This window comes from Leptosomus discolor, chromosome 9, assembly GCF_034619465.1.
Source record: "Leptosomus discolor isolate bLepDis1 chromosome 9, bLepDis1.hap2, whole genome shotgun sequence".
NCBI classification, from domain to species: domain Eukaryota; kingdom Metazoa; phylum Chordata; class Aves; order Leptosomiformes; family Leptosomidae; genus Leptosomus; species Leptosomus discolor.
The window spans coordinates 14611047-14637867 of NC_141399.1; the positions used below are offsets into that span (position 1 = coordinate 14611047).

The following is a 26821-nucleotide window of genomic DNA, read 5'->3' on the forward strand; positions in this document are numbered from 1 at the left end:
ACGGTGCAGAGTCCAACACTTCTAGCACTCTCCTGCACGGCCTGCCAGCTCCTCAGCTTCCTCCAGGTCTACTCAGTTTTTCTTAACTGCAGAGCTTACCTGCTCAGCTAGAGGAAACAACTCCCAGCCCAAACAAGCTGCCCTGATACAACAACTCCCCACCACAGCCGCCTTCCCCCTGGCCTAACGAGACCCAGGGTGCCCTGGGGACGGCAGGGGAGCCGTGCCCACCAGCGAGCTTTCCAACGCCGGCGGCTCGCCCAAAGAGTACGCGCCGCTCGGGCCCACGCGAGCCCCACGGCTCACCCGGCTCCAAAATAAAACCAGCAGAAGCGCGCGCGCGCGCACACACACACCTTCCTCCGACCGAGGAGACCCGGGGCCATGCACCGAGCCCACCCGCGGCAGCGGAGGACACCCGGGAGAAGCCCTCACTACGGCCAGACCCACCACAGCGCAGGCGCAAGCAACCAACCCGCGCGGCGTAAATAGCACCCGGGCTTTTATAGCGCCCCTTCCCGGCAGCCCCCGCGCCCGGCCGCGCCGATTGGCCGTAGGGCTGGCGGAGGCGCGCGCGCGGGCGCGCGGGCCGGCGGCGGGCGGGGCCGGGCGGGGCCGGGTCTGAGGGAGCGCAGCGCAGCGCCGCGCCGCGTCGCGTCGCGCCGGGCCGGTGAGCGCGCACGCCCCCGCCCCGCCCGTTTCCGTTTGCCGCTGCTCGAGCTCGGGCCTGTGGAGCAGGAAGCGGCGGGAGCGAGACCTCAGCGCAGGCCGCAGGTACCGGGGGAGGCTGTTTGCTGCTGGGGAGGTAGAGGGGGGTGGCTCGCCGGCTTTCTCCCTCCCTTTGCGGCGCCGCCGTCGCTACCGGGTGGGGCCCGCCCGCCCCCGCCGGGAGCCCGCGCCGCGAGCCCGCGCCGCGGCCTGCGGGCGGGGGCGGACGGGCCCGGCTAAGGCTCTCGCCGCCGCGTCTGGGCGGCATCGCGCGCACAAAAGGGGAGGGCGTGTGCGGGTGCCCGGCTGCCCCTCCGAGAGCCCCCAAGTTTCCGGGGCCGGTAACGGGGCCTTTTCCGGGCGGCGGGAGCGGGGGAGGGGCGGGCGGGCTGGGGCGCGGCCCCCGGGGGCTCCCCCGCTGGAGCCGCCCGCGCCTCGCCCGGCCCTCGGCGCCTGGGCCGCGGCGGGGACCCCACTCCCGCCAGCTCCGCCGTGGGCGGCGCGGAGGCGGCGCTCGCCCCCCACCCCCCACTCCGCTCGCCGTGGGGTGTGACATGAGTGGGTACCGGGCGGTGGGGGTGACCCGGCTGACTGGCAGCTTGTTGTGGTGACGTCACCCGGGCGCGCGGGAGGTGCCGCCACGCCGGAGCGTGGAGCCGGGCCGCGGGGGTGAGCCGGGGCCGGGTCGCGGGGCCGCACGCGTGGGTCGCTCACGGGCCCCCTGTGCGTCCCGCCGGCTGCGCCGGGTCCAGCCGGGGCGTCGGCCTCTGCGGAAGGGCTGCCCGCGGTTTGTCGGTGTGTCAGCTGTTAGCCGGCGAGGAAGAAATCGCCTTTCAGAGTGTAACGACAAACTTTTGATAATGTTTTTTTTTTTTGCCGTGGCTGGTGCAGCCTCAGCAGACCGAGGGCACGCGGACGAGTGTGTAGCAAAGAGCTCGGTTTTGGTTTAAAGCGAACTATTAGCGCGGTCGGCTCCGAGTGGCCCAACAGCCTTACCCGTGACTGAAAATTACCCAGCTTAAAATTAGACGGTGCCTAAACCTTCTTTGCCAGGAAGCCGATTTCTTCGGGGTGAGAGGATCCTTGAGACTACTTCAGTCGTGTTTGGGTCTGAAAAATAAAAATTAAAAAACGCCGAAAACTTATTCTAGAGGTTTACAGAGTTAAAGTTATTCAAGAGGCTCAGGACAAAGTATTGTCCTCAGTCAAACGATGCCTTAACTACTTTGATATCCCTTTAAGTGAGTCTCTGCAAGGTGTCTGGAACAGGGTTGGTTTGTTTTAGTTGCTGCCTCATATCCAGCTTTTGTTTCTCTCCTGGTGCTGTTCACCTGTTCGTGACGGGGAGCCCTGCATGAGCTCTTTCTGTATGTGATGCAGGATTCAGAGAAAACTAAATCCCCAGACCTGCCTGGGGAGTGTTAGGTTTGTTGTTGCTTTTTTTTTCCCCCAGAGCTTAGACTAGGGAACAGTTCTGCTATGTGATTTTGAAATAGTGCACTTCTTCTATAAGCAAACTTTTATAACCCTCTTTTTAGCTCAGACATCTCAAAAATTAGTTTTACTTGTTCTAAATGTTGTTTGTGACTCGAAGTATTAGATTTTTCAGTGGCTTTATTTGGGGATTATTTTTTTTTTTTCAGTAGGGAAGTATTAAATCTCTCCCTCCCTGAAGAGATTGTTGGTGAAAATATTTGCATCTGTGTGCCTTCCTCCTGCCCTGTTCTGGCCTTACCCAGGTCTCCAGCCCCCCAGCACTTGTGTTTCTGTTTGGAATATGCAGACTAATTCTGACTGATTTGGACCAAGGTTACATGTTTAAATAAAGAAAAATTGCCATTAGCCTTATTTCATTTTAATTAGTTCGCTGGAATGCTTAACAGCATATTCAGCATAAATGCTTGACATAAATTAATTTTAATAGGCAATTTGTATCATTTAACACTAGAATAATGTGGGGGGGGTGTTATAATTTCTCAAGACATAAATGCACTTTCACACAAGGGGCAAAAGAAATTCAGTCACAGAGCTAAGCTGAGCAACTCTTATGTTATCCCTCCTAGTTCATCAAACTCATGCTCTGGCCGAGTGCCACAGCAATTGAGCGCCAGAGGCGGGGAGTTCTCCGAGCCAGGAATTGACAGTAAAAACATCCTAAATGATCTTAACTGCCACCAGGATGTAGGACTAGCGATGGCTCTTCTGATAAGCAAATTCCAAATAAAAACAGTGATAATTTGGAGGGGCTTGGAAATATTGTCATCTTTCATCATTTTTTTAATGGTAACTCTTCTTTTTTCTTACATTTTACACTTCGTCTTTTTCTCTCAACATATTTACATTGTCCCAAACCGTGTTGGCTGCTCTGTATGCCATTTCTTTGGTCCATTCCACACTAGAAATTTCTGACCTTGACTACTACGTTCTCACTAGCCTGTTGCATCTCCTCATCCAGTCTCTCTGTAACATTGCATTCCTCGCTGCTGTGATATCATTAGGTTCTTTCCAAGTCTCCACTCGGACACTCACTGTCTTTTACTTTTTGTACTAAACTAACCTGGCTCGCGTGCTGTTCCACGTCCATTTAAACTCTCACGCACCATGCTGTTGTCTTACGATTTGTCTTCAAGTGCAGTTTAACTAGCGTAGAGAAAAAGTTTGATCAGGGAGTTTGAGGAAGTTAGCATGTCGATAAAGGCTAGCTAGCCAGCATGCCCTTTAAATCAAATTGATCCATGATGAGTCTGTCCTTGTAAGCAAGTAGTAAGGATGAAACCCTGTAGTACAGAATGGTGGTGTGCAAAATAAATGCGCCCAGTGACAGCTTACCTTCATTCCCAGGGATACAGCTGGGCAAATGCACACACCTGAGTGCACAATGAAAATCCTCTGCTCCTTGCCTGTTGCTGTGATTCTTCTGCTGCAACACAGGACACTGCATGGATAGCTAGGTAGCTAAGTAGAAAGAGGTAGTTGCTTATTACTTTTGGGGTTGTCTCAAAAATAAGCACAAATATCCCAAAAGACTGTCTGCAGTACACCGGTTAAGTTGTACTTGCTTTAAGCCATTTTACAGCACTATTAGGTGTCCTTGATGTAATCTCTGTTCTCACCTCATTCTGAACTGTGAATAAAAACTCCCAAAAGCATAATGGGAGTAGGTGGAACAACTCTGATCTGTCCATCCTCTCTTCTGTCTTTTTCCTGTTACCATGTTTTCACTCGAGAAGGGTGTTTGAGACAGTAAAAGAACAAAGATATCCATAGGCCACCTCTTAATTATTTGCCATCCACTGTTGCATACACACAGCTAACATCCAGTCCTTCCTAAGTGAATCATCTAATTAAACTAATCAGAACAAGGTTCGCTGTCTTTCTCTGACCAGCCTCCATGACCAAGGTCCCTAGAAGAAGGAACAGATGGAGCGTCACTCGTATACTAAGTAAAATTGGGCAGAACACCCACGAAGAATATGAGGTCGGTCTTTCCTTAAGCTCTGACAGTTGTGGGGTATTTGTTTGCTTTTTTTAATTGTTTTTAATCAGAAATGGGGCTGAATTCAATCTCTGTGGTCAGTTAATTAGCGGTGCTTTGCAACAGTAAATAGTTCTGTCTCACCTGACCGTATACTGACTGATTGAACTGTCACAATTGGAACAGATCACTAGTGTGGATGTGTACAAAGTGATTCTTCTTCCTCATCTTCACAGTTTTAAGGAAGGTTGTCTTTGTGTGTGTTAGTGGTTTGAAAGAACTAGAAGCTTTCCAAGTACCAATTATCTCTGTTTGCATTCTTTGCTTACATTTTGTTTTTCTTATATGCTACATCTGGAGGCTCTTTATTCTTCACCTTCTATCTGCTCTGTTAAAATTGTGTGAGATGAGAAGGCTGTCTTATAGTAGGATCTTGAATTGGTACTGACAAAGTGAATTGGCTCATATTTTGAGCCTCAATCCAAAAGCTGTTTGGAAAGGCTGGGTTCCATGTAAACCACAGCAAAACTAGGCTTCTCCGCTTGAAATTGAAAATGTTGTTGGGAAGATTTTAAATTATACTGTGGAATGTTAACAGATGAGACAGATGAGAATGAGCATGCAGTTTGGGATAAAGAAAGTATTAGAAATAAGAATACAGCCTTCAGAAGGTTCAAGTCATGAAGTTAACTAGAAAAGTAAATAAGAACGTGAACTCTGGTAAGTCAAATGAAAAATATCAGGACCTGCCAGAGAGACTCTGAGCAACATCATACTAATAGAAAAAAAAATAAAATTCTGTTCCAAGCACATCAGAAGCAAGAAATGTGCTGGAGTCTAGAGGGCCAATAGATGATGATGAAGTGAAACAAATACTTGATGAAGAAGCCATAGGTAGAAAGTTAAATGACTTGTGTGCGTTCCTGTTTACTGTGGGGGAGTCCAAAGAAGTTCCTATGCCAGAAATTCTCTTTATGGGGAACAGGACTCATTGGAAGATCTATCTCTGTTTGAAGTGTCAGTAAAGAAGTTTTTAGAGCAAAGTGATAAATATAGTTACAAAATGCCAAAACCAAATGTTGTTTGCCCAAGGGTTCTAAAGGAAACTCGGATCTGAAATGACCAAATTATTAATTACGCTATGTAACTCCTCACTTAATACCTTGAAGCCAGAGAAATATAAGATGGCTTACATGGTAGCAGTTCTTAAAGATAGTTCAGCAGGATATGGCAGAGTTCAATGTCTTTTTTAAAAATAAACTATAAAAAAAAGTAACCAGGTGGGCTAACAGCTTACAGTGGGAGAAGGTCAATGTGGCTTTTGCAACGGAAATGATGCTGCTTCAATCTACTGGAGTTTTTGAATGACTTGACAAGTGCAGAGAAGGGAAGTTTGGGACAAGAGAAGAATAGGGATCTGTGTTACACCTATGCTGTTCAGTATACTCATAAGTGATCTGGTGAGAGAGGTATTGAGTAGTAAGGGAAGAAAAGACAAGAGCTGACTAGGAAGAATTGTGGCTTGTCATTACACTGAATTACAGGCAGTAAAATGTCAAATGAAATTTGTTGCAGATAAATACAAAGTTGAGGAAAAAAAAAAAGTCTTTGTTTATGCACTGATGAGGTGAAAGTTAATTATTGCCACTTAGGAGGAAGAGCCTGTCATAATTCTGTGAAAATGAAAGTTTGATGTTCAGCAGTGATCATGGGAGCATGTGTGAGGGGCTTTGGGGAAAGGAATAAAGAAGAAAACAGAGGATATATCATGGCTCTCAGTTCTTAGCATGCTGATTACTGTGGTTTTGTGTGAAGGAAGATGGACTTTGAGATACAGTGCAACTGGAAAAGCAAAGAAGAGGCTGAGAAGAATGATCGGGAATAAGGGATGGATTCCATACAAGGGATGCTTTAAAAGATTTTAACCCTTCAGCTTGGCAAAGACGTGACTGAGCACAGTCTGGTCTAGATCAAAACCGATGATGCCTCTCCCGCAGTCTGTACTGAGACTGCAGAATGCAGCACCACAGAGTGCTTTGAATGACAGTTTACGTGGCTTTGGAATCAAACAGGTTAAATCACAGAAGAAAATGCTATCAAATGTGCTGTTGAGCACAAAGATTTAAAAAAAACCCGAAACACCTAAGAATACCCCCAAGCTGGAAACTGAGAAAATACGCTTGCAGAGGTATTGACATTTGCTCCTTCTTTATTCTGAGATACCTGTGTGTGTCAGGCAGGGTACTGGACTTGATGGGTGTTTGATCTGAACCAGTGCCATCTCAAGAGATGTCTTGTGACGGGAAAAGAGGAGGAACTCAGGTGAGAGAGTCAGCTATGGGTATGAAAACATGGTTGTCTGGAAGAATTGGTGTTAGTTTCTTTCGTCCATATGTACTTCTGCTGCCAGGTGCAGGGCAGCAGTGGGTGCCTAAAGACACAGCCATCTCACCCAAGCAGAACCGGCCTTGTTTGGTGTACGGGTGCCCCACATCCTGTTTGATGTGCTGGAAGTGTCTGAGAAGAGAGGATATCAAGAAAAAAATGGCACAAATGCAAAGTGTTTTGCAGATTGCACAGAAGTGGAAATCCACAGATCTACTATAATTACCTCAATATTAAGCCCTAATCTCATTTTGTGTAAAGTAATCTTGGGACTCGGTATTGCATAAGAGAAGTGCTCTCGTAAGTCATCCTACCTACAGATAACAAAGATCTAGTCAGTAGGGGCAAAGTAACAAGAATGTTAAGTGAGGGTGGAAGGACAGCAATGGCAGCTACAGATCCTGAGGACAAAATACTGCTTTCTGCCTCTGTAATCCCAGTTTTGCCTTCAGCCTTGGAGAGGGACTTGTCATGGTAGAGTAAGGCAGGGGAGAAATGCTGCAATTAGTCGTCTTCCCTGAGTTTTGAAATGGTGTTAATTTACTAATAGGGAGGTCAACAGCATAGGGGGGAACTTTGCAGATAGTGAAGAACAAAGAAAACTTCTGGCAGACCAGGAGGACCTTGCTAAGTTTGGTGTTTACAAGACAGGATGCATGGTGACACTGTTAAGACTGGGAGTTTTGCTTGCACATATTTCTGGCTTAGTTTCTAACAATTTTGCCTTAAACAGGCTTAGAAAAGACATTTCAGGAACCTCCTTTTGCGATATTTTTCCCCAATCAAGTGTTGAAAGTGAATTAAATAACCTGACTGGGAAAGGAAATGGAGACATCTGTTTTGTTTGCACTTAAAAGACAATGCAAGAAAGCCCTACAGATGAAATGGGAGTAAAGTAGAAACTGAAAGTAGGAAATACAAAACAAGCTCAAAAGCCTGAAAAGTAACTGGGAGGAAAAGGGAGCGCAAAGAGAAGCTTATGACTAGGAAATTATGGATCTAAAATGTTGAAGTGTGGTAAAAACAATGAAGCCTTGCTGTGTGCCCTGCTGGGAGGCCTGCCTGCCTTTGCTCTAAACCTGGCTCATCCTATGTGCCATTGTCCTTGTTTTAAAGACTGAATGCTCAGGCCCCAGCTTTTCTCACCACTGCTTAGGATCTTAGAATTGTCTGTGGTCGTTTTCTTCCTTGGTTGTGTTTCTTCCATATTGTCCTTTTTCCAGTTCTGCCATAGTTGTTTTTCATATGGACGCTGTTCTGTAGTTTAATCGCCTGTGTTGCCCTGCTCTGAGTCATTTCCAGTTCCTTTACTGCCTTTTGACACGGGGAGGATCACAACTGCGCACAGGGTCAAAAGTTGCAGGTGTGCTTGTGGATTCCTACATCAGCTTAATGATTTCTAGTTTGTTCTTTTTTTCCAAGTTCTTAATATTGGATTTTTAAATATTTTTTTTAGCTTTTCAGAGTGTTGGTGCTTGTATTTTAAAGGAATTAACTATATAACCCTAAAATATTGCCCTTGAGTAGCAGTTACCAGCTCCCAGTCCATCATTTCATATAGGAAGTTGAGTCTGGTTTTTACCTTGTGTATCACTTCACATTTATCTATTTAAAATTTTATTGCTTAGGCACAGAGTCTGTTAAGGTTCTGAAATTCATCACAGTAAGCCCTTGCCTTTATTATGTGAATATCTTGGCATCATCTGTAAATTCTGTTGCATTGCTATTTTTCGTAGCTTTTTCAGGTCATTTAGGAATGTTGAGTTGTGCAGGTTCCACTGGTGGTCTTCTGTGAGAGCTGAGCGTTTCCTTCTGTTTCTTATCTTTTGCCAGTTACTTGTCCATACATGGGGGAATTCCCTGCAATCAGGTAGTTTGATTATCTCTTTAAATTGAAATAAAATATAGAAAAAAATGGCGTGGTATTGCACACCTAGTCTGACCAGACTTGGTAATTGACAGCTCTGTTTTAATATATATATCTCAGCTCTGAAGATCTCTGGCCTGAGAATCAGGGGGTTTACATAATATTTTTTCCAGAAAGCTCTTTACATGCTGCAGCAGTTTAAGGAGTTTGAGAGAGTGCTAATATGCAGTAATAATAAAGAGAAGTAGGACAACTTTAATGATTATAATCCCATCAGACTAAGACATCAATCCCAGGTACAATAATGGAATAAGTAACAAAGCGTTCAGGAAAGAATTAAGGCAATGTCACTCAGCCTGGACTGGGAGAAATAGAAACAATTAGTGTTAATTGTTTCAGTTTGGTTCTTAAGTACAGGTGTTCATCTTAGGCTTCAGTTAGCACTTGACAGTAATTGCACATCATTTTCAGTGAGAAGCTAAGCCAGTACAAAATCAATATGGTTCATATTAAATTTAGTAGAAAGAGGATAGATTTAAAAGGCAAGTGGAGACTCAAGTGAATCTGTGTCTAGTGAGAACATGAAGGAGTTAGCTCTTGGGCTGTATTTCTTACCAGTCACCTGCAAGAAACAAAATACCAGTATGAAGAAATTCGCAGAGGCCAAATAAATGAGGAAGTGACAAAGAAAACCTCATCACTAACTGCTGGAGCAAGAGGCATGGTCGGGGGTTCTCTGTAATCACCTGTTTTTAAAGTCAAGATGGCCCACCCGCACTTGAGTTCGTGCAAGGAGTGGAAGGTGTACCGCGAATGACCCAGCTGCAGCATGTTTGCACTTGAAATGCAGCGCAGGGTGTGGTTCTTTGATACAGCGAGAGTGGCTATAACAACACACCCTTGTCAAAATAGGGCTGTCCCTCTGGGCTCCAGTTCCTGGGGCCTGTGTTAGAGCAGCACTGGTGCCTTTGGAGCTCTCTGGACGATGTGGGGTGGGAAGGTACACAGGGCTCTGTTGCTGGGCTTCCAAGGGCCCTCCTGTCTGAAGCACTTCACCGTGACACCTCTACCACTTTGTTACTCCTTATGCTGGGAGCAGCCACCTGATTCATCAGCCAGTCGCTGCAGTCAAAGGTGTAAAGGTATTAAGAAAAACAAACAAACAAACCAAAACCTCTGTGCTAGGATGCTTTGATCTGGAAGATCTATTGGGTGAGTGAGGTAAACTGTTCACTCTCTTTCCATTTCAGAGTTAGGAGGCAGTAAAAGAAACTAATAGGGACAATCTTGAATTTGAAGGAAGTGGCTTTACGCACAATGTGTAATTAAGCTATGGGAACTCCCTCCAACAGGATGTTATGCATGCTGGAAGTTTACATGGGTTCAAAGGGAGTCTGGACAAGCTCATGGAAGAGAAATCTGTTTGAGGTTACACATTCATGGGAACCATATCTGACCCAAGAAGCTCCTAAGCTGAAATGGTTGGAGGCTGGAGAGCATGGAGGGGATCTTCCTTTTTCCTCTTCTGCTTTTCTGTAGGAATCCATTCCTAAACTGATCCTGAATGCCAGGTGGAGAGACCCGAGTCCCAAGCCAATGTACTGTTTCTGTATGTGTGTAGACCTGTAGTAAAGGATGGTCTGTGAGTCTCTAGATGAGGAGATATAAGTTTAGCTGCAGGGATGCGTTAGTCCCCTGATCAGTGTCTGTACTGGAGCTGCTTGCTGGACACAGTGCTGGATGTGTAGAGGGTTACATGGGTCATGGCTTGGGCATTTTGACAAGAGATAGTTTATGTGTTCCTAGGAGTGTTTGATCGTGCTGAGGTGTCATTCCTGTAAAGCACAGGCAGGTGGGCTGCACAGGGAGGGAGAGCAAAGCAAAATGTTTTGCTGTTTCCTATGGTGGTTAGAAATCAGGAAAAATATATCAGAATCCAAAATGATTTTCTTCTCTGAGAGTCAGATGAACTGTATGTTGTCATACAGGATTTATCCTGAAGAAGAAAGCAAGGGCAAAGGCTGTAATTTGATAGGATGAATCCAGCTTTGAGACTTCACATGATATCTCAGATTAGACGTGCTATGTCTGCATGACACAACACGGATCTAGTACTGGCTGCAGATTCAGGTTTCCTCAAAAACTTTGCACTGGCAGGCTTTATGCTGGATGAGGTATCTCCTGCCCTATCACAGCTGTCGTAGAGGCAGCATGAATGACACGCTGTGTGCTTAACTGAAATGCATTGTGTGCCCCATGCCTATTAAATGCCAATTTGATACTTTTGGATAAGTCTTAATGACTGTATAAAATTCATCAGTCATTAAGGGTTCACCGAGGCTGGCACTAAACCAACATCATTAAGACCTAATGCAGTTAAGCTGACCCTGCTCCCAGTTCTGGTGATGTAGTACAAAGAGGCTTGAGCTGGTTATTTGTGGAGTTAGCTGAGACCTGGTGAGGTTTATTAGCTGGGGTTGTAACACAGCTATACTACTCCCAATTTAAAGCTGTCTCTGGAAATGTACAGCTATGTTTGCAAAGCACTTTTCCCAAACTAGTAAAACTTGTCAGACTTGAGCATGGTTAACACACAGTCTGAATAAACTGCAAGCACAAAGCTGAACACTCTGCTCACCCTGTCTGAGGACCTTCGTGAAGGACCTCTGTCCATTATTTTAGTTGCATCGGATACTACGCTAACCTTCTGTGTCATTTTTTCAATTGTCCTTCAGTCTTAGAATAGAAAATTTCTGTTTCACTGTGGATTACATTTACTGTGCAACATCAGTAGGCTGCCTTGTGCTTTGCCAGCTCTGGGACTTTTTTCAAGTGTTAAATTTCATAAGTAACCCTCCAAAAAAACCCCAGCAGATAATCTTTTTCTTACCAACTGCTCCCACATAGCACTGTAGTTGAAAATAGGTCTATTTTGCAGTACTGTCAAACTGCTTTATGTGCTGTATTTCTACCCTAGTAATACTTGAAATCAAGTTGTACATGGTGCCATATGAGCATGATCACTCTGAGTATGGAGGTCATCTGGCTTTACTTTCAGTACAGCTGTACAGATGAGTTCTATTCTGGATGTCTTCAGAAATAAAGACAATAAATAAGTGGTTACTTGCAGCATGTGTTGGTGTATGTAGTTTTCCAGGATCTTAAGAAACCCTGTAGCAGAAGCATGGGTTGTAACTAACTGCTTTATGTGGTTGAATCACCTTTTTTCTTTTTTCTTAACTCTTTTCTTACTCTTATTGCAGTCCCAAGGCTGTTTGCTACCATTTTGCAACTTCTGTAAGATGTGAATTGGGGTCATAATTTCCTTTACTTCATAACTATTGCTATTTAAGAACATGGCCATCCTGTATGAGTTGGGGGGGGGTGCGGGAGGCGGAGGGGGAACAGCATGATAGCACACATAAGCTTATGTATGCTCAAAGGACCTGATTTATGGTACCATGACTAGCTTTTCCACAGCAAACTACAGTGTTTCTGATATTCGTTTGTACGTACTTTCACTAGTGAAAAGCGTAGTGGAGAAAAAAAATACAAAACGTATAGTCGCTGACATTTTCCATTGAGACTTAATGGAGGAGAAGGTTGAAACGCTTGCCTCCTGTTGGAAATTAAACAGCTGGGAGATGTGGGAATCCTGAGTTCTGCTCTGGAGGAGGGTGTATTTGAGTGGTTACATCCTTCTGCCATCCTCCTCCTGGCCTGTTTGCCTGCCCCCTCCCCTTTCTGTGCTCATGGTCTTTGGACCATTTCCCCCACCCAAATGCTCCATATTCAGTCTCAGTTTCTTCACTGTCTATATACAGCTGCCCTAAAAGCAGACCTGTTTGCCTTTGGGCTGATCTGCTTTCTGCTCCAAGCTGTTTTGATAGTTCTCAGTTTTGATGCCAAACCTTGCTAAACAGCCAGAAGAAAACTGAGAAAAGCCTGCTTATCCATGTCCTCTTCATCACTGGAGTCTTTGGGGAAACTCATTCCTCCTCCCCCTCAGACTTGAACAAAAGTGCGTATATTTTTGGTGCAGAGGCAGTTCTCCCCTGTGGTAGGTAGAGGGCAGGGCTTGACTGGTCGGGATGGGGGACACTTGAGTAGGATTTCATCTTCTGGTCCTTCAGCTTTGCTCTTGTTCCTCCTGCTGGCCCAGGGCAGGGCTGACTGACTGAATGGGGAACTGATGCAAGTGAGAAGAGTGCCAGGCTGTAATTCGCTGAATAGCTATCTGGTTTAGGTGCTGAGTGTGGAGCAGTCAGCAGCAAAGCAGTCTACAAGATTCAAAAACCCTTGCTTTCCAACATTTTGGTTTTAAGGACTTGAGCAAGATTAGGTGGGAAATAATTTAAAGGATATTTTCTCCTCAGCATCAGAAACATCATTAATGGTCCTGCTGAGCTACTTCTGCTGAGTTCTTGCTAGAATGTGTAGTAATCAAGATCTTTTTTGACAAAACTGCATTATGCAAGCAATCTGAAGTTGGTAGTAGTTGTTTGGTAATGGAAATTAGTCAGGATGCCTATGTGGTGGTAAAGGGCTATGTGTTCCACCTTACTACTTTCTCCAGGATGAGATCCAGAGTGAGACAGGCAAACCTGGCATGTTTGTTACCAGCTTATCCAACTTCAGAACGTCAACAGCCTGTCCACAATCGTCACTCATGCTGTGTGGCCTAGAGATTTGCAGGAGAGGAGGCACTGGAAATGTTGTTCCTTGGAAAAGTAAATAGCGTGCTGAAGAGAAGAAGCAAATACCATTGCAGTAAACAATAATACGGGGGGGGGAGTATGTTTAAAACACAGAAAAAATGTTTTCCTCATTTCTCGTTCTTCTGCACTATTTGCTAGATTCTCTTAACAAGCAGGGCTTTATGCTGCATGGGTCTTGGAGCGTCATTGCGCTTAGAAATAGCAGCCTCATGTAACAAGGATATTAGTGTGGCTACTCTCAGCAAACAGGAGCTCCTTGTGTTGTAACCTCCTGTGATGTTAGTGGGATTGAGTAAACGATGTCTAAAGCTCTTGTAATACCTGTGAAAGGCACTGGCCTAGGTTGAGGAAATGTCATAATTGAATCTCTTCCATTCAGGTGAGTTACTTGAGTCATGTTGTGAGAGTTTCCACTTTGAACCTAGCAGACTATCTGGTTTTAAGAATCCTATAAATGCAAAGTTAGGAGGAGTTGTTCATTTAAGAGTAGGAAAAATTTCAGGTATGTTGTCTTGCTGCAGAAGACAGCATGGATTCCCCTAGAAGATCACTGCAGCCATTTTGCTGCACTAATTGGGATAGAATATTTCTTGCTCAATGTTCTGTGTGTATCATCAGTGATGCTTTTCTAGCAGCTTTCTGGATTTATTGATATCTCCCTGCTCTACTACACATTGTGTAAAAGGATTAATGTGTAGTACTTGTGTTCAGTTACAGTGAGGTAGTGGTAGCTTGGATTTGGTCTATTTGTGATATCCTCTTAGGTAGTTTATGTAGTTTTTTGTACCTCTAAACGTAGTCACGTACTCACCGGTGACAGGCTGTGCTGCAGCAAATACTAACTTGCATGTAACAGAAGTACTGTACATCTTAAATGAAACTTTTTTGGGCTAGTAAAGTGCTTTTTGATTACCACATACCGCTGGTCTAAATTTGATGTATTTCCAAGCTTCACAATACTTGATATGAGAAAAACAGAGCATGTCAAAGTGCAGCAGAAGGACCTGGCTGCTCTGAATGCTGTTAGGATTGTCCTTTCATGCACACCACTAAGATGTAGCTCTATTCTAAGTAATCCATTTTTTTCTCTATTGTACTACAATGATGTTGCTTTTCTGAGTATTTTCCTTACAGCTACCCACTGGATAGGAATGTGTTTATTTTATCTAAAAATAATTATCTAAAAGATGCTGATCTGTACACTGATTAGGGACACTATTATTGTAAATATGCTAATGCGTGGATTATGGGATGCTGTTGCTGTGGTCAGATAGCTGCTAAATTTTGAAGACCAAATATGGGTATTTGGGACGTTGTAGCACCACTAGAACAATGTCCATATGCCCAGAGACCTTCAGTGATACAGGCAAGTTGAATCTGTCATAAGAAGAAAGCTGGGTGCAGGCCCAACAGCAGTGTTCCATCCTTGATGTTCGAGATCTGCGGGTTGACAGGAGTGGAGTGTATTGTTCTGGCAGCAAGTAAGGGTTCAACCTCAGCAGTAGAGAAGAAACTTCAAGTACTGTAAAGCTGTGAATTTTGTAACCACTAGTGTCAGGAAGAAACAAGTGGTTGTGATGTTTGGTGACTTCTTTCTGAGGTGGATGGAGGGGTCTATCCAGTGATCAGACCTGACATCCTGAGGCGTCTTTGTCTACCCAGCATTTCTATTCTGGGCTGTTTCTGAAAATTTGTTGAGGTCCGTAAACAAACCAGCCTCAGCCTGCGCTGCACGCTCAGTGGAACACTTGAGGTAGGCAAATCAAAAGCCACTCCTAGGGCTTTGGAGGCAAGTGAAAGCTTCAAGGATGTAAGTGGTGATCTTTGCATCCTGACTTGAATTTTATACAACACATTTGTTCCAAGGGTATTACGCAGAAGGAATTCTTCTGTGGTAATGCTCTGGGAGGTGAAACTAAAGTAAAAAAAGATGAGGGTGCCATAGGTCACCAGGAAAAGATAAGGAGATGGAGGCTTTTTATGAGCATCTGGCAGGTTCCTCTAAAATTTGGTGGTGAGGGAATTTTAATTGCCTAGATATTCTATGTACTAGACAGAAGGCACTGTTCAGCAGGTGTGAGATGTCCTGGTGACTGTCCTGCACATAAAACACTGTGAGCAGGGGAGAGTCTCATGGAGTGGGTCCTGAGCAATGGGAAGGGAGTGGTTGAGATACACTGCTGATGGAGGGCACCTTGATTGACAGAGTGGTCTTCTGCATTGGGTCCAAATAATGTCAACAGATCTCAGGAAAGATTCAGGCAGGGAGAGTTTCTTGATAGGCTTTTCTCAGGAAAAAGATATTGAGGAGGTAAAATAAAGCTACTGAAATATTTATATATGTGTGTGTGTGTTTATATGTACATATAAATAAAATTTTCAAGCTGTTTATTTAGGGAAGGGTTTATAGAAGACACTACAGTAAGTGATGATTTTTTTTACAGAATTGCAGTTTTCTTGTAGACCTTAGGCATAAGTGTGTAGAAGGCCAAAGCATAAAATGAGATTCAACTGGCAAGGAACACTTAAAAAAACAATCTAGAGTGACGGAAGTATTTAGAAGAAGATAAAGGAAGAGTTGATCTGATAATCCACAGAAAAAGACAGTTATCCATAGGTGATGCTGAAAAGGTCACCTGCCCTAGGTGCTATTGCAGGTAACACAAGTGATCAAGGCCAGAGCCCCAGCCGCTAGCACAGAAGGGAGGAAGAGGGAGGATACTGAGGAAGAACAGGTTATCCCATTCTGTCATCCACCTACTTTGTCTCCACTGTGATTTCATCAATGACCTAGATAACTATCTGGGAGTCATGATTATTAAACTTGCCTCTGAGAAAGACTGTGATTAAGCTGGAGGACAGAACTAGAATCTGAAGGGAGAATAAAACATCAATCAGAGGAAGGATAAGTAAAAGTGTGACAGTAGAATATTCAGTTGTGTGAATAGCGAGAAACTTAACCATGTAGTAGTCCTAAATGAAAAGAAGAGCTGGGAGTTATCATGAATTAAAAGCTGAATGTATCAACAGTATTGTCTTCGGGGGGGTGGGGGTGAGGGGGTGTGGAGAGAGAAAGATACAATTCTAGTATGGTGTTTGAGCAACAGTATATCCTGGAAGATCAATAAAATAATCCTGCTCTAGTTAATGTTTGTAAAGCCTTAGGTGAAATACTGGATTCAGCTTTTGGGCTCCGTGCTTTGGTAAATTTGTGCCAGTTGGACTGTGCCCAGAAGGGAGCAACAGGAAAGTCTAGGAAATACGATATACAGAGAAGGCTTGAATAAACTGGAATTGTTTTGCCTGAAGAGAAGACTAAATGAAGGCATATATTCCCAGATGCACTGGGGAAAGGAAATAATCTATTCTCCTATGCCCATGACAAATAGGATAAACAGTAATGGGCTTACATTACATCAAAGAAGGTTGAGGATACACGTTGGGGAAATTTTCTCATAGTAAATATTGTGGAGCACAGGAGTAGGAGGCTTCACAGGTTTTGTAGGACTCAGTATTACAGTTTCGAAGGGCAGATTAGACAAAGCTGAGAGTAGGTAGAACTTGTAAGTAGTTGAGCTTGACTTGGTACAGAGGACAGATGGTTTCCAGTTCTGTAAAAATCAATTATTACCATTGCTAGAAGGTATTCAAAAACCATCTAAAACCACTGAAGGAAAACCTTTTTAAAGCTTTGATCATTTTAAATCTTCCACAAATGTAAAAATAACCACAAATCCCTAAGGTAGATAACTTGAATGTGTGCACCTAAATAGTCACAAGGTGAAAGAAGCTCATTTTAGAGATAATTTGGTTTACTTGAGCAGTTGTGTCTGACAAAGCTGTGCTCTACAAGTTTTTGAGCCCTTGCTGCTTGATGGGCTTGGTTCTTCTCTGTTTGCACCTTGAGCAGAGGTACAGAACCTCTGTAATACCACTGCTTCTTCACCACCTAACAGTACTACAGGTTGCTTTTAGATGGTTAGTTCTACCTTTTTACTTGATTTCATAAGGCAAAGGAAGAGGTAGAAAGGAGAAAGTGGTTTTGCTGTGTCCTTTAATTCTCTTCTGTGCTTCTTTGAGCCCTTCTCCCCTTGCCAGCAGCCCTAGTTCCCCTCATAGAGCTTTGTACTGGAATTGTCATGGCAAAAGTTAACTCACAAGGGTGCTCCCTCTGTGGTATTTTGATCATAAAGTGGTAGGTATTATGGTGGCGTTGCTCTTGGCTCTGTTTCTAGGAAGCTTTATGGGATGACTAAGCGGCTTCCCCTGGAGTGCTTTTATGTTATGGAGAAGAAAATAGTTATGGTTCTGTCCTCATTCCATTGCCTTGTAGCCAGGTCACTCCCTAAATCTCTGGCTTGTTCCTGCAGTGGTCACGAATAAATGCCTAGGGAAGAGATAGAGGAGAGCAGGCACATATATAGTGCTTCCCAAAGTACTCTCTCAGCCTCAAAGTCATTTGCTATGGAGATTTTCTAAGGCAGATGTGGTTTCTGCATTCTTTAACTCACACAGGAAGCTTCTCCCCTGTACTTGCCCAGTCCTCTTTAGGCCTGTATAAATTTCTTGCATCCATGACATCCTCTTGCTGGAGTTCCCAGGGATCATTGCTTTCTGGTGGGCTTGAACCGTTTGCATCTATCACCCACCCTCGCTTTTTGTTTGGGAAGTGATGATGAACAGTCAGTCCTGATCCATACTATTTGGGCCACTTGTGACTATGTAGAAATTTGCCATATCCAACACAATCATCTCCTTCAGTGCCGCCCTGACTCTAGGCTTTCGTTGAACCTTTTCAGGTTTTCGTACTGTCTTTTTGAGGCCAAAGTTGCATGTGAGCAAGCTGTGGATTTGTACGGTCCTGGTGCAAATCAATACAATGAGCAGTGGAGATCTGTGTGGAGCACAGGTGTCTTGGTGTCCCCCCTTTACCTAATGTAAGCTGGTAGCAGGCTATATTAACCTGGTAACAGTGGTGTCCAGGAAAGCGGATTGAGGTGTGGAATGTGTCCTTCTAAAATCCTTTGCAGTGTGGTGATTGTAATTCAAGGGGCAGGCTGGTTACCTTTAAATCCTTCTGTTGGTGCTCTGACATGGCAGCAGACGCTCCTCAGTCTGGCTGACTGGCACTTTGTAGTTAAGACAAAGCATGACCGGAAAATGTTACTGCCCTTGAAGCATCTCTTACTTCATTGCCTTGAAAACATTTTTCAGAAGGTGCTCTTGGACAGTGCCGCTTGCTCGCACACTGTCTCTGGATGTGTCTATGTCAACCTCTAGAATAGGACAAGAAATGCTAAATGCTGAACTCCTGTCCATTCAATTGTTCTGGCATGCAGTGGCTCACCAGTGTATTGACAAGTGCTGGGGAATGTTTTTCTCAAAAGGATGTGAATTTGAACTCATGTGATTCCAGATACCTGTCTATGTCTCTAATGGACATGCAGACCCAAATTAAAAGTTCTTACTAATTATTAGCATTTCACTTAAAAACTGTAGTGGAAGAATTAATAAGTCATTGTTTTGTTTTTCAGCTATGGCAGCCATTCGAAAAAAGCTGGTTATAGTGGGTGATGGTGCCTGTGGAAAGACCTGTCTGCTGATTGTATTTAGCAAAGATCAGTTCCCTGAAGTGTATGTTCCCACCGTCTTTGAAAATTATGTAGCAGATATCGAAGTGGATGGAAAGCAGGTATGCGTACACTTCTGTAACAGTCAAAATGAATTTATTCAGAATAGCATGGAGATCTCTGCGCTTCTTTTAATAAGTGGCTAGTACACGTTCATGGTTAGTAAATACATTTTTAAATATTAAGCGTGTTCCTGTGGAAAAAAATATTTGCCTTGCTGGAATCTGCTCATATCAAGTGTCTGTTTAACAACTTCTAACCTTATACAATTTGAGATTCTAAAAACCATACAGTTATTCCAAGTAAATTGTTGTAGTAGGTGGGAGGGAATGGAGCAATTCAAAGACATGCCTACATGCTGAGGACACAGGGCTACTAGCCTTTGGAATTGCATAGTGGAGTCCCTGTTTTGATGGGGACCTGGTATTCTGATTGACAAAGACTAGTTCCTGGAGAGAGTCTCTCTTTCATCACCACTCCTGCCAACATGCAGGATCCTCCTCAAAACAGATGACTGACAGGCTTCAAAGGGATTTGATTACTGTAGTGTACATCAGCATCATCTGTCCTACTTGAAGGAATGCAATTCTTAGCAGCCAAGCAAAAACTTTTTGAGCTAGTTTTGGGCTTTATATTAAATTTGATTTAAATCGTTTTAAATTTGAGTCTAAAAAGAGCTTTTCTCTCCCATTATGTGAATGGGTAAAAAAAAGTTACTTTTAGACTAATATTAGAACATGTTTTCCCCCTAGGTGATAGTTTCTGCAGTTTCTATATTGTCTCTTAGACTCTAAGGACTATTGTTTAAAATAGGTATAATTTCCATTTCTCTCTCTTACCATCTAGTCAAACTTGCCCATTCCCTTCTGCCTGAATCTCTGCATCTCTAAATGGCTGAACAGGGAGTCATGCCCTATCAGCTCTATGCAGCCAGTATCTAAATAAAAATTGCATAAGCCGTTTGAGCAGTGCTTTTTACTGTTGTGGAAATGTCAGCTGATTTTTTTTTTTTGTGACTAGGTGATGTATTTTATCCAAGCACTTTGTCTTCAGAAAACTTGATTACAAAAGTTTATAGCAGTGCACTGCTTAAGACTGCTCCGTTTGACAGCCACTTACCTCTGTCTTCCTAGAAAAATATTACCAGAATGTTCAGAAGCCATTTGAAGACAAAACAGCAATGGTACGAGATGCATTTTTTTAGATAGAGCAAAGGAGCCAATTCCAGTGTCGTATGAGGGAGCCCTCAACAGGCATCTCTGTAAAAAATACGAACATCTGCCACAAAATTCACATCTGTAAATGCAGAGGTGACTCTGAGAGGAGGAGTATTTCTGACTGAAATACAAAAGGATTTTTTTGTATATGCATGCAACTAAGGCTTTGTATCTTCACAGTTTAACCAAACAGTTGTGTGGCACGTTCAGGCTTGCATTTGGGTTCCAGTTCTGCCCATCTGTCTTTATCTGAGCTACCGTGGACTTGTTTCCTGGAATTTTTGAACTAAAAGCTCAAACAAGAAGAGACTCACTCTATTGCACAGGCAGATGCATCGAAGAATCTCAAGCAAGTGTATACCTTAAGAGCCTGACTGTAGTTTTTAAATTTCCTGGTTTAAACATTGGCTATTCGTTCTACACTTTTAAGCAATCCTATTGGGAACTTCTCCCCTAGTTCCACCATAAGTAGAAATACTGAGAATGCTAGCAACTTTACTCGGTTCTTAGTAACAAGAAGCTTTACACACACATCAGGTTTATTTCAAAGCAAATTGCAAGTGTAAATGTCTACTGTGATGGTGTTTTAATGAATTTGTGCACAAATAAGTACGATCTTGACATTTCTTACTCACTACAGGTTCCAGCTGTAAACCAATTGAAAATGTGCGTAATCCTAAAAAGCATAGACTTAGAGAGTCCACTTTCACTGAAAACTCTTATTTCTGGAATGCTTAGCAGAGAGATTCCCAGTCCTGATTCTCTTTGATTCCTCTGTCTTGCTTTTCTGCTGGTAGCTTTTATGTCCATTCAGAGAATTGACACTGGTCATAGATATAAAGAAATGTCTTGTAAGATGCAATACATTGATTTTTGGAGTTATGGAACATAAAGTTTCTAGTAGTTCTCCTGTCAAAGCTGTTTGTCTTGTAGTCTCCTCCTTTTGAGTGGGTTGATTGAAATATTTCATCCACTTCTCTTGGGGTGCTGGCTTCTGAATCAAACCTTTCCTGGTGATCTGGCTAACTGCTTTATCTTTCTTCTGCAGGTTGAGTTGGCTTTGTGGGATACAGCAGGACAAGAAGACTATGACCGACTTAGACCGCTTTCTTATCCAGATACTGATGTTATACTTATGTGTTTTTCAATTGATAGTCCTGATAGTTTAGGTGAGTAGATCACTAAATGAATTGGAACTACTTCTCTGTGTCGCTGTATTCCCCTTGGAAATGGTGCTGTAAAATATATTTTCATGTGCTGTAATAATTGAGAGCATTCCTAGTTTCAAAATTCATACTGGTTTGAATGTATAGTTTTCAGACATTAAGATCTTAAAGGAACCTGTATTCTTCAACAATGCTGAGTGGCATTTTGAAAGCCTCAGCAGCACGCTGTGTTTACCCAGGGCTCTGCTGCATTGTTTGAGCAACCCTTAGCAGGGAAGCAGCTCCCTGGCCTAGATCAGCACCCCAACCTGGCAATGTTGTCTGGGGGGCCAAGGCAGCACGCTCATCCCTTGGGAGGTGCTGCATTGGTGACCCCAAGCAAGCAGGAAAGCTGTAACTGCACTGTTCCTGTGTCCAGGAGCCCTGTGAGTACATAAGGTGTCCACTGAGTGGCATAGCCCACCCAAGGTTGGAATTTATTAATTTTTTTTCCTCTCCTTGAAAATTGTAGGCTCTTATACACTTGAGACCACACTATGTCCAGGAAGACAAAGAAACTTTCTTTCCATGTAAACGAGAAAGCTAGCTTTATGTTTTCATCCCTTCCACCACCCCTACCCCCTCCTTTTATTCGAGAGAGATCAGCTTGAAACACTCTTAGTTATTAATCCCAAATAGCCTGGGGATTTTTGCTGTCTGCTTGGTGGGTGAAAAACATGAGCTAGAACAACACTGGAGCAGGGCTTGCACTGAAAGGGAGCTGGCTCTCTCACTGGTGGAAATGATCAGAGGCTGGAGATTTATGCTCTCCTAGTCTGCTTTCCAGTGACTGACATCTGCTCGTGATGGAGAGAAGAGTTGCCTGACATATGATTTCAAAAATCTCTGTATTAGATGGGCACCTTTTCCATGTGAAGTCCAAGACTGAAATCTTCACTGATTGCTTTATAAATCTGATGTGTAAATATCGATGTATTTGATCTTACAAAGATGTTTTTGAAGAGGATAAGGAGCAGGAGATAGAGCTACTCTTGCTTCTAAGACTCAATGTTTCTGGAACTCTGGATTTCTGTCCCTTTGCAATGATAATTACTCAATTCATCCAGTGTGGTCTCATATACAAATACACTGTGGTAGCACTTTCTTAAACAAGTGAATTGCTGTAGAAGTTCCCCCGTCTGCTTCTCACCACTGGGATTTGTTCACTAGTGGCTATTTGTACTGGAATGCAGACAATGTCAAGGTGGATCTTTAGGTGCATCGGTTCTGTGTGTATACGCATGTGTATGACCAGCTGTGCTCTGACAAGAGCCATCTGTACAGTGACTGACTGGTACGTGTTTGTAACAGATCAAAATTATGTCCATGCATTGGGCAGCCCCTCGCCAGGAAAAGTGAGAGACTGCTCTGCTTTTCTATTAATGGCAGGTGTCAAATTATTGTAACTGGTGCTAATAAATGGGATACCAGTTCTCTCTTAAATGTGTTTAAACCACTGAATTCTTTGGAGTTTTCTACTGCCGGGGTGATCAAGATCACTGCAAGCTGTCCTTAGAGAGGCTTTTTTAATTACCCCTCTGATCTGTCTTATGGATGAACCCTGCCTCCCAGAGTTGTGTCTTAGGAAGAAAAAAGGATGGGACAAAAAGAATCCAGGAAGCACAGAAATGCAGTTACTGAAAGGATTAGTCCTGAATGCAGCTACCACGATGGTTGGAAAATACCATTCCTGCCACAATTCGCAGAAGGTTTGAGTAAATGAGCAAACAAAAGATTCCTTAAGATGTTACAGTCTTGATACGTGCTCGGTCTCATTTCTCACCTTGCCTCCAAAGGGTGGCAGTTGGGTGTGAAAGTGACTTTTTAGAAAAAACAGTGCCAGCTTGACATCTGGGAAATCCTGACCTCTCTCGTATCACTTCCACCTGATCCTGTGTTTAGAGACACCTTTCATTATCTTGTATCTCTGCGAAACAACTTGAAGCTTAGGTGGCAGCGGTGCTGCAGCCATGCCTGGTGTGGCTATTAACAGCTACGTTCAGGGTCTTAGCTGTGCTCACTTCTACTGCCCGTGCTGCTCCCCTGGCAGCTGGAGAGCTAACTAACTGACCGCCCTGGAAGCAACGGGGGGTACTGAACCCTGGAGGCAGGGTGATGAGAGGCGTTTAATTAAGTCAAGTCTGATCTTAGCTATTTTTTCCTCCATTCCTGCTCACGAGTGTCAGAGTGCCTGTGTCCCTGGGAGCAGTGGAGGGAGCAGTGCACTGCCAGGCGGCTCTTCAGGTGTGCTGTGTCTGGAGGCCAGCACCCCCTGAGCACTCCAGGTGCAGCTGCAGAGTTGCTGTTCTGGCTGTAGTGCAAAAACTGGCTTCAAAATGCTTGTCTAAGTTGTTCTTTCCAGCAAGAAAACAACGCCGTAATAGTTAATGTCTCTTCAAAAGCTGAATGGAATTTTGTGAAGATAAAAAGGGGCTATGTAGCCTGCAGGTACATCCACTGGTGAATCTCAGATGTCGGAGAGCTTCTGAAAGCAAAGCCGAATGTTTTGGACTGTGTAGCGCTTCCTGCTTTATAGAATTTATCAGGGGTTTGCTTTCAAAAGCCCTCAGGTCTTCCATTTGCAGCTCCAGTTTAAAAAAAAAAAAAGTCATGTAGGGAAGTTATGTTAAGAGGAAAAAATTTTCTTGTATAGAGTGCAAATTCATTTGCTGCAGATAGGGAGAAATGGCAAATCTGCAAATGACTTGCACAAAGTTTTTGTTTCTGTGCATCTGTAATTAGTGTATGGAACAACATTTCTGCTATGGTTAACGGGAGAGTTTGGAGTGGTTGGATGATGTTGCTTTTTATAAGGAAGAAGTGATGTAAAAAATTAAGCTTCAGGGTTGTGCCCATCTTTAGCTTCTGGAGATAAATAAAATGTTTCTCTTGAAGCAAAATATTTCTTAATGCTCTACTTCAGAATTCCGCATGCTGTTCTTTGAAGTGCCTTACGCTAAGTGCCTTGTCAAGTAGCTACCGAGAGTTGTAGAGAAACCAAGCATTTAGGTGTCCTTCAGCCTTAAAATTACCACAAACATGCTTGTCTTTTTTTTGGTAATACCAGAACAGGTCTATTTGGTTCCCAAATTAAGAGTAGAAAAAAGGGCATTGGTGTGCATTAGTGAGCTAAAAGCACTCAGGCAGCAGGTAGAAGCTTCAAAATAAAACTCTCCCCAGAAGTGGGTTTTAGTACAGTCATATTTCTATTTATTTTTTTTCAGAAAACATCCCAGAGAAGTGGACCCCGGAGGTGAAGCATTTCTGCCCCAACGTGCCTATCATCTTGGTAGGAAACAAGAAGGACCTGAGGAACGATGAGCACACAAGACGAGAGCTGGCCAAAATGAAGCAGGCAGGTTCCGTTCTGATGGTCTTACAGAAAATGAAGAAAGTGTGTAGTGCTTGTACCAGAGCATTACATGGGCATCTGTGCCTTGCTGCCGGCTTCCTATGGGCTGCATGGTGAACGCTTATCCATGACAGAAAACAGAAAGTATATATTACCTTTAATTGAATGTTTCTTTTTTCATATTTGGAGACTTAATTTTTAGAAAAAGGCATTCTCAAGAGTGAAAAGGGCTATACTGGGTCACTAACAGTCAGCTGCTCTCCATGCTGGAGAGCTGGATCCCTGAGGTAGAAAGGAGTCAATTAGGAGACATGAACACAGCAGGTGCATGTACACTCGAGTTGTGCTTTATTTCATATGCTTGGGGTGTGAAAGGAAACAGTTTTATTGGTAGGTGTTTTGAGATAATAATTACAGGTACTGTGGCTCATTCCTGAGCCTATCACTGGGTTTCATTTTCAGATTGAGTCTGGAAGCCCCTGCTTGGGTATGGGACTGCAGATATTCTGCTCTGTCCTGGAATTTTTGCTCCTGTTGCTTAGTATTTGTTTTTATACAAAGACTGAGGCATTAATTTGGGGATTTGTTCATAGGCTTTTGTTAACAATTGTGGCAAAGAGTTGCATAAATGTTTCCTCAGAAATAAGCAGTCAATTGCTCAAGTTTCAAAGGGTCTTGCAGCCTTCAAGCTCGGGGGTGCTAGAAAGCCGATTGTGTCCTCAAGCATTGGTGCAGCAGGCAAATACAGACCCCGTCTGTGTGACCCAGGCCGAGATGCATGCTCCATTGAGAGAAGATAAGAAAATTTTATTTTAAATCTGCCTTTATTATCTAAAAGATCGCTCTCAGGGGAGTAATTAATTATTAACTAACCAGTTAGTTATGTGCATTTAATCCAAAAGTTCCTTTGCCTTTGTTGGGAAGCTGGGTGGAAAAGGGAGGACTGGTGTTCTCACCTCTTGCTTTTGTGCTGTTGCAGGAGCCTGTCAAACCCGAAGAAGGAAGAGATATGGCAAACCGCATTGGTGCATTTGGGTATATGGAGTGTTCGGCAAAGACCAAAGACGGTGTGAGGGAGGTTTTTGAAATGGCCACTAGAGCTGCTTTGCAAGCCCGGCGTGGCAAGAAAAAGTCCGGGTGCCTTCTCTTATAAAGTGTGGCCAGAGGAAGATGGCCAAAGCAGCACCCTGCACTTGAGTAATTTTGAAGTGCTGTTTATTAATCTTAGTGTATGATTACTGGCCTTTTTCATTATCTATAATTTACTTAAGAGATTTAAAAATCGAGTCATCTTGCTACCAGTATTTAGAAGCCAACCATGATTTTTATAACAATCTGCATCAAATTCATCTGTGCACCCAAGGTTAACCTCAACATTCCTCTAACAAACCTTTTCTGCACTCACAGGATATGCCAGGCGCTAATTGAAGACAATTCTCTATCTTCTTTCTTCTCTCTAGAAGGAGAAAAAGCTGTCAACACAGAGGATTGGTCTGTAACTACTTTATAACTAACGTCCTATTCTAATTGAGTACAACAGTTACATGGCTGTATGTGGAATCGAGTGTAGCTTCAGTGCTATCACATTTAGGAAGATCTGATTTTCATGGCTCAGTGGTGTAAAACATTAGTTTGAAAATGTGATCACTCTGAAATGACCAAGTCCCATTCAGCTAAGGAAAAGTGAGGGTTCTGTGGTTTCATGTTAGTTACCTTTTAGTTACTGTGTAATTAGTGCCAGTTTAAATGTATGTTACCAAAAATAAATCTATTTACCCCAGCTTAGATGTAGTATTTTTTGTATAATTGGATTTCCTAATACTGTTACTTGTAACCTCTGCGTTAAGGTGTTCTGGGTTTTTTAAGAAACTGTATTTGAAAATAAAGTCCGATGGAAAGCAGCTGATACTCTCCCCCTGTTCATTTGTAAGAGTCTGACCCATGTGAATGATTTGAGTGGTCTGCACACCCAGGAGGAGTTTTTTCCATGACGTGCCGTAGGAATGAGAAAAGACAGCCTGCTCACACTCAAAGCTTCTGAACTGTTCAGTTGCCTTAAGTTCATTGCTGGATCCAGTTTCAAAACTTAAAAAAAAAAAAAGACAACAAAAAAAAAGAAACTTTTTGTGTAAGTTTGGTTACCATGTAGTGATCAGACTCCTAACCTGTGAACTTCTTGCTGTTCTGCAGCCAACTAAACTCTTTCTGTATTTTCATTTTTCCAACAACTAATAGAATAAAGGCAGTTTTCTAAGCTCCCTGTA

At 43.4% G+C, this 26821-nt stretch overlaps 1 protein-coding gene across 1 annotated transcript; it reads left to right on the forward strand.

The window, feature by feature from the left end:
* Positions 1 to 700: 700 nt before the first annotated feature.
* RHOA (ras homolog family member A) lies at positions 701 to 26821 on the forward strand. Its single transcript, XM_086470172.1, has 5 exons — positions 701 to 774; positions 18688 to 18845; positions 21049 to 21169; positions 24430 to 24560; positions 25537 to 26821. Exons 2-5 carry the CDS (start codon positions 18690 to 18692, stop codon positions 25708 to 25710), a joined length of 582 nt encoding a protein of 193 aa, XP_086326298.1. The 5' UTR covers positions 701 to 774; positions 18688 to 18689; the 3' UTR covers positions 25711 to 26821.

Coding starts and splice junctions, on each gene's coding strand:
- RHOA (XM_086470172.1), top strand. CDS start 18,690: ATGGCAGCCATTCGAAAAAAGCTGGTTATAGTGGGTGATGGTGCCTGT. Junction 18,846..21,048: donor TCGAAGTGGATGGAAAGCAG/GTATGCGTACAC, acceptor TTTCTTCTGCAG/GTTGAGTTGGCTTTGTGGGA. Junction 21,170..24,429: donor TGATAGTCCTGATAGTTTAG/GTGAGTAGATCA, acceptor ATTTTTTTTCAG/AAAACATCCCAGAGAAGTGG.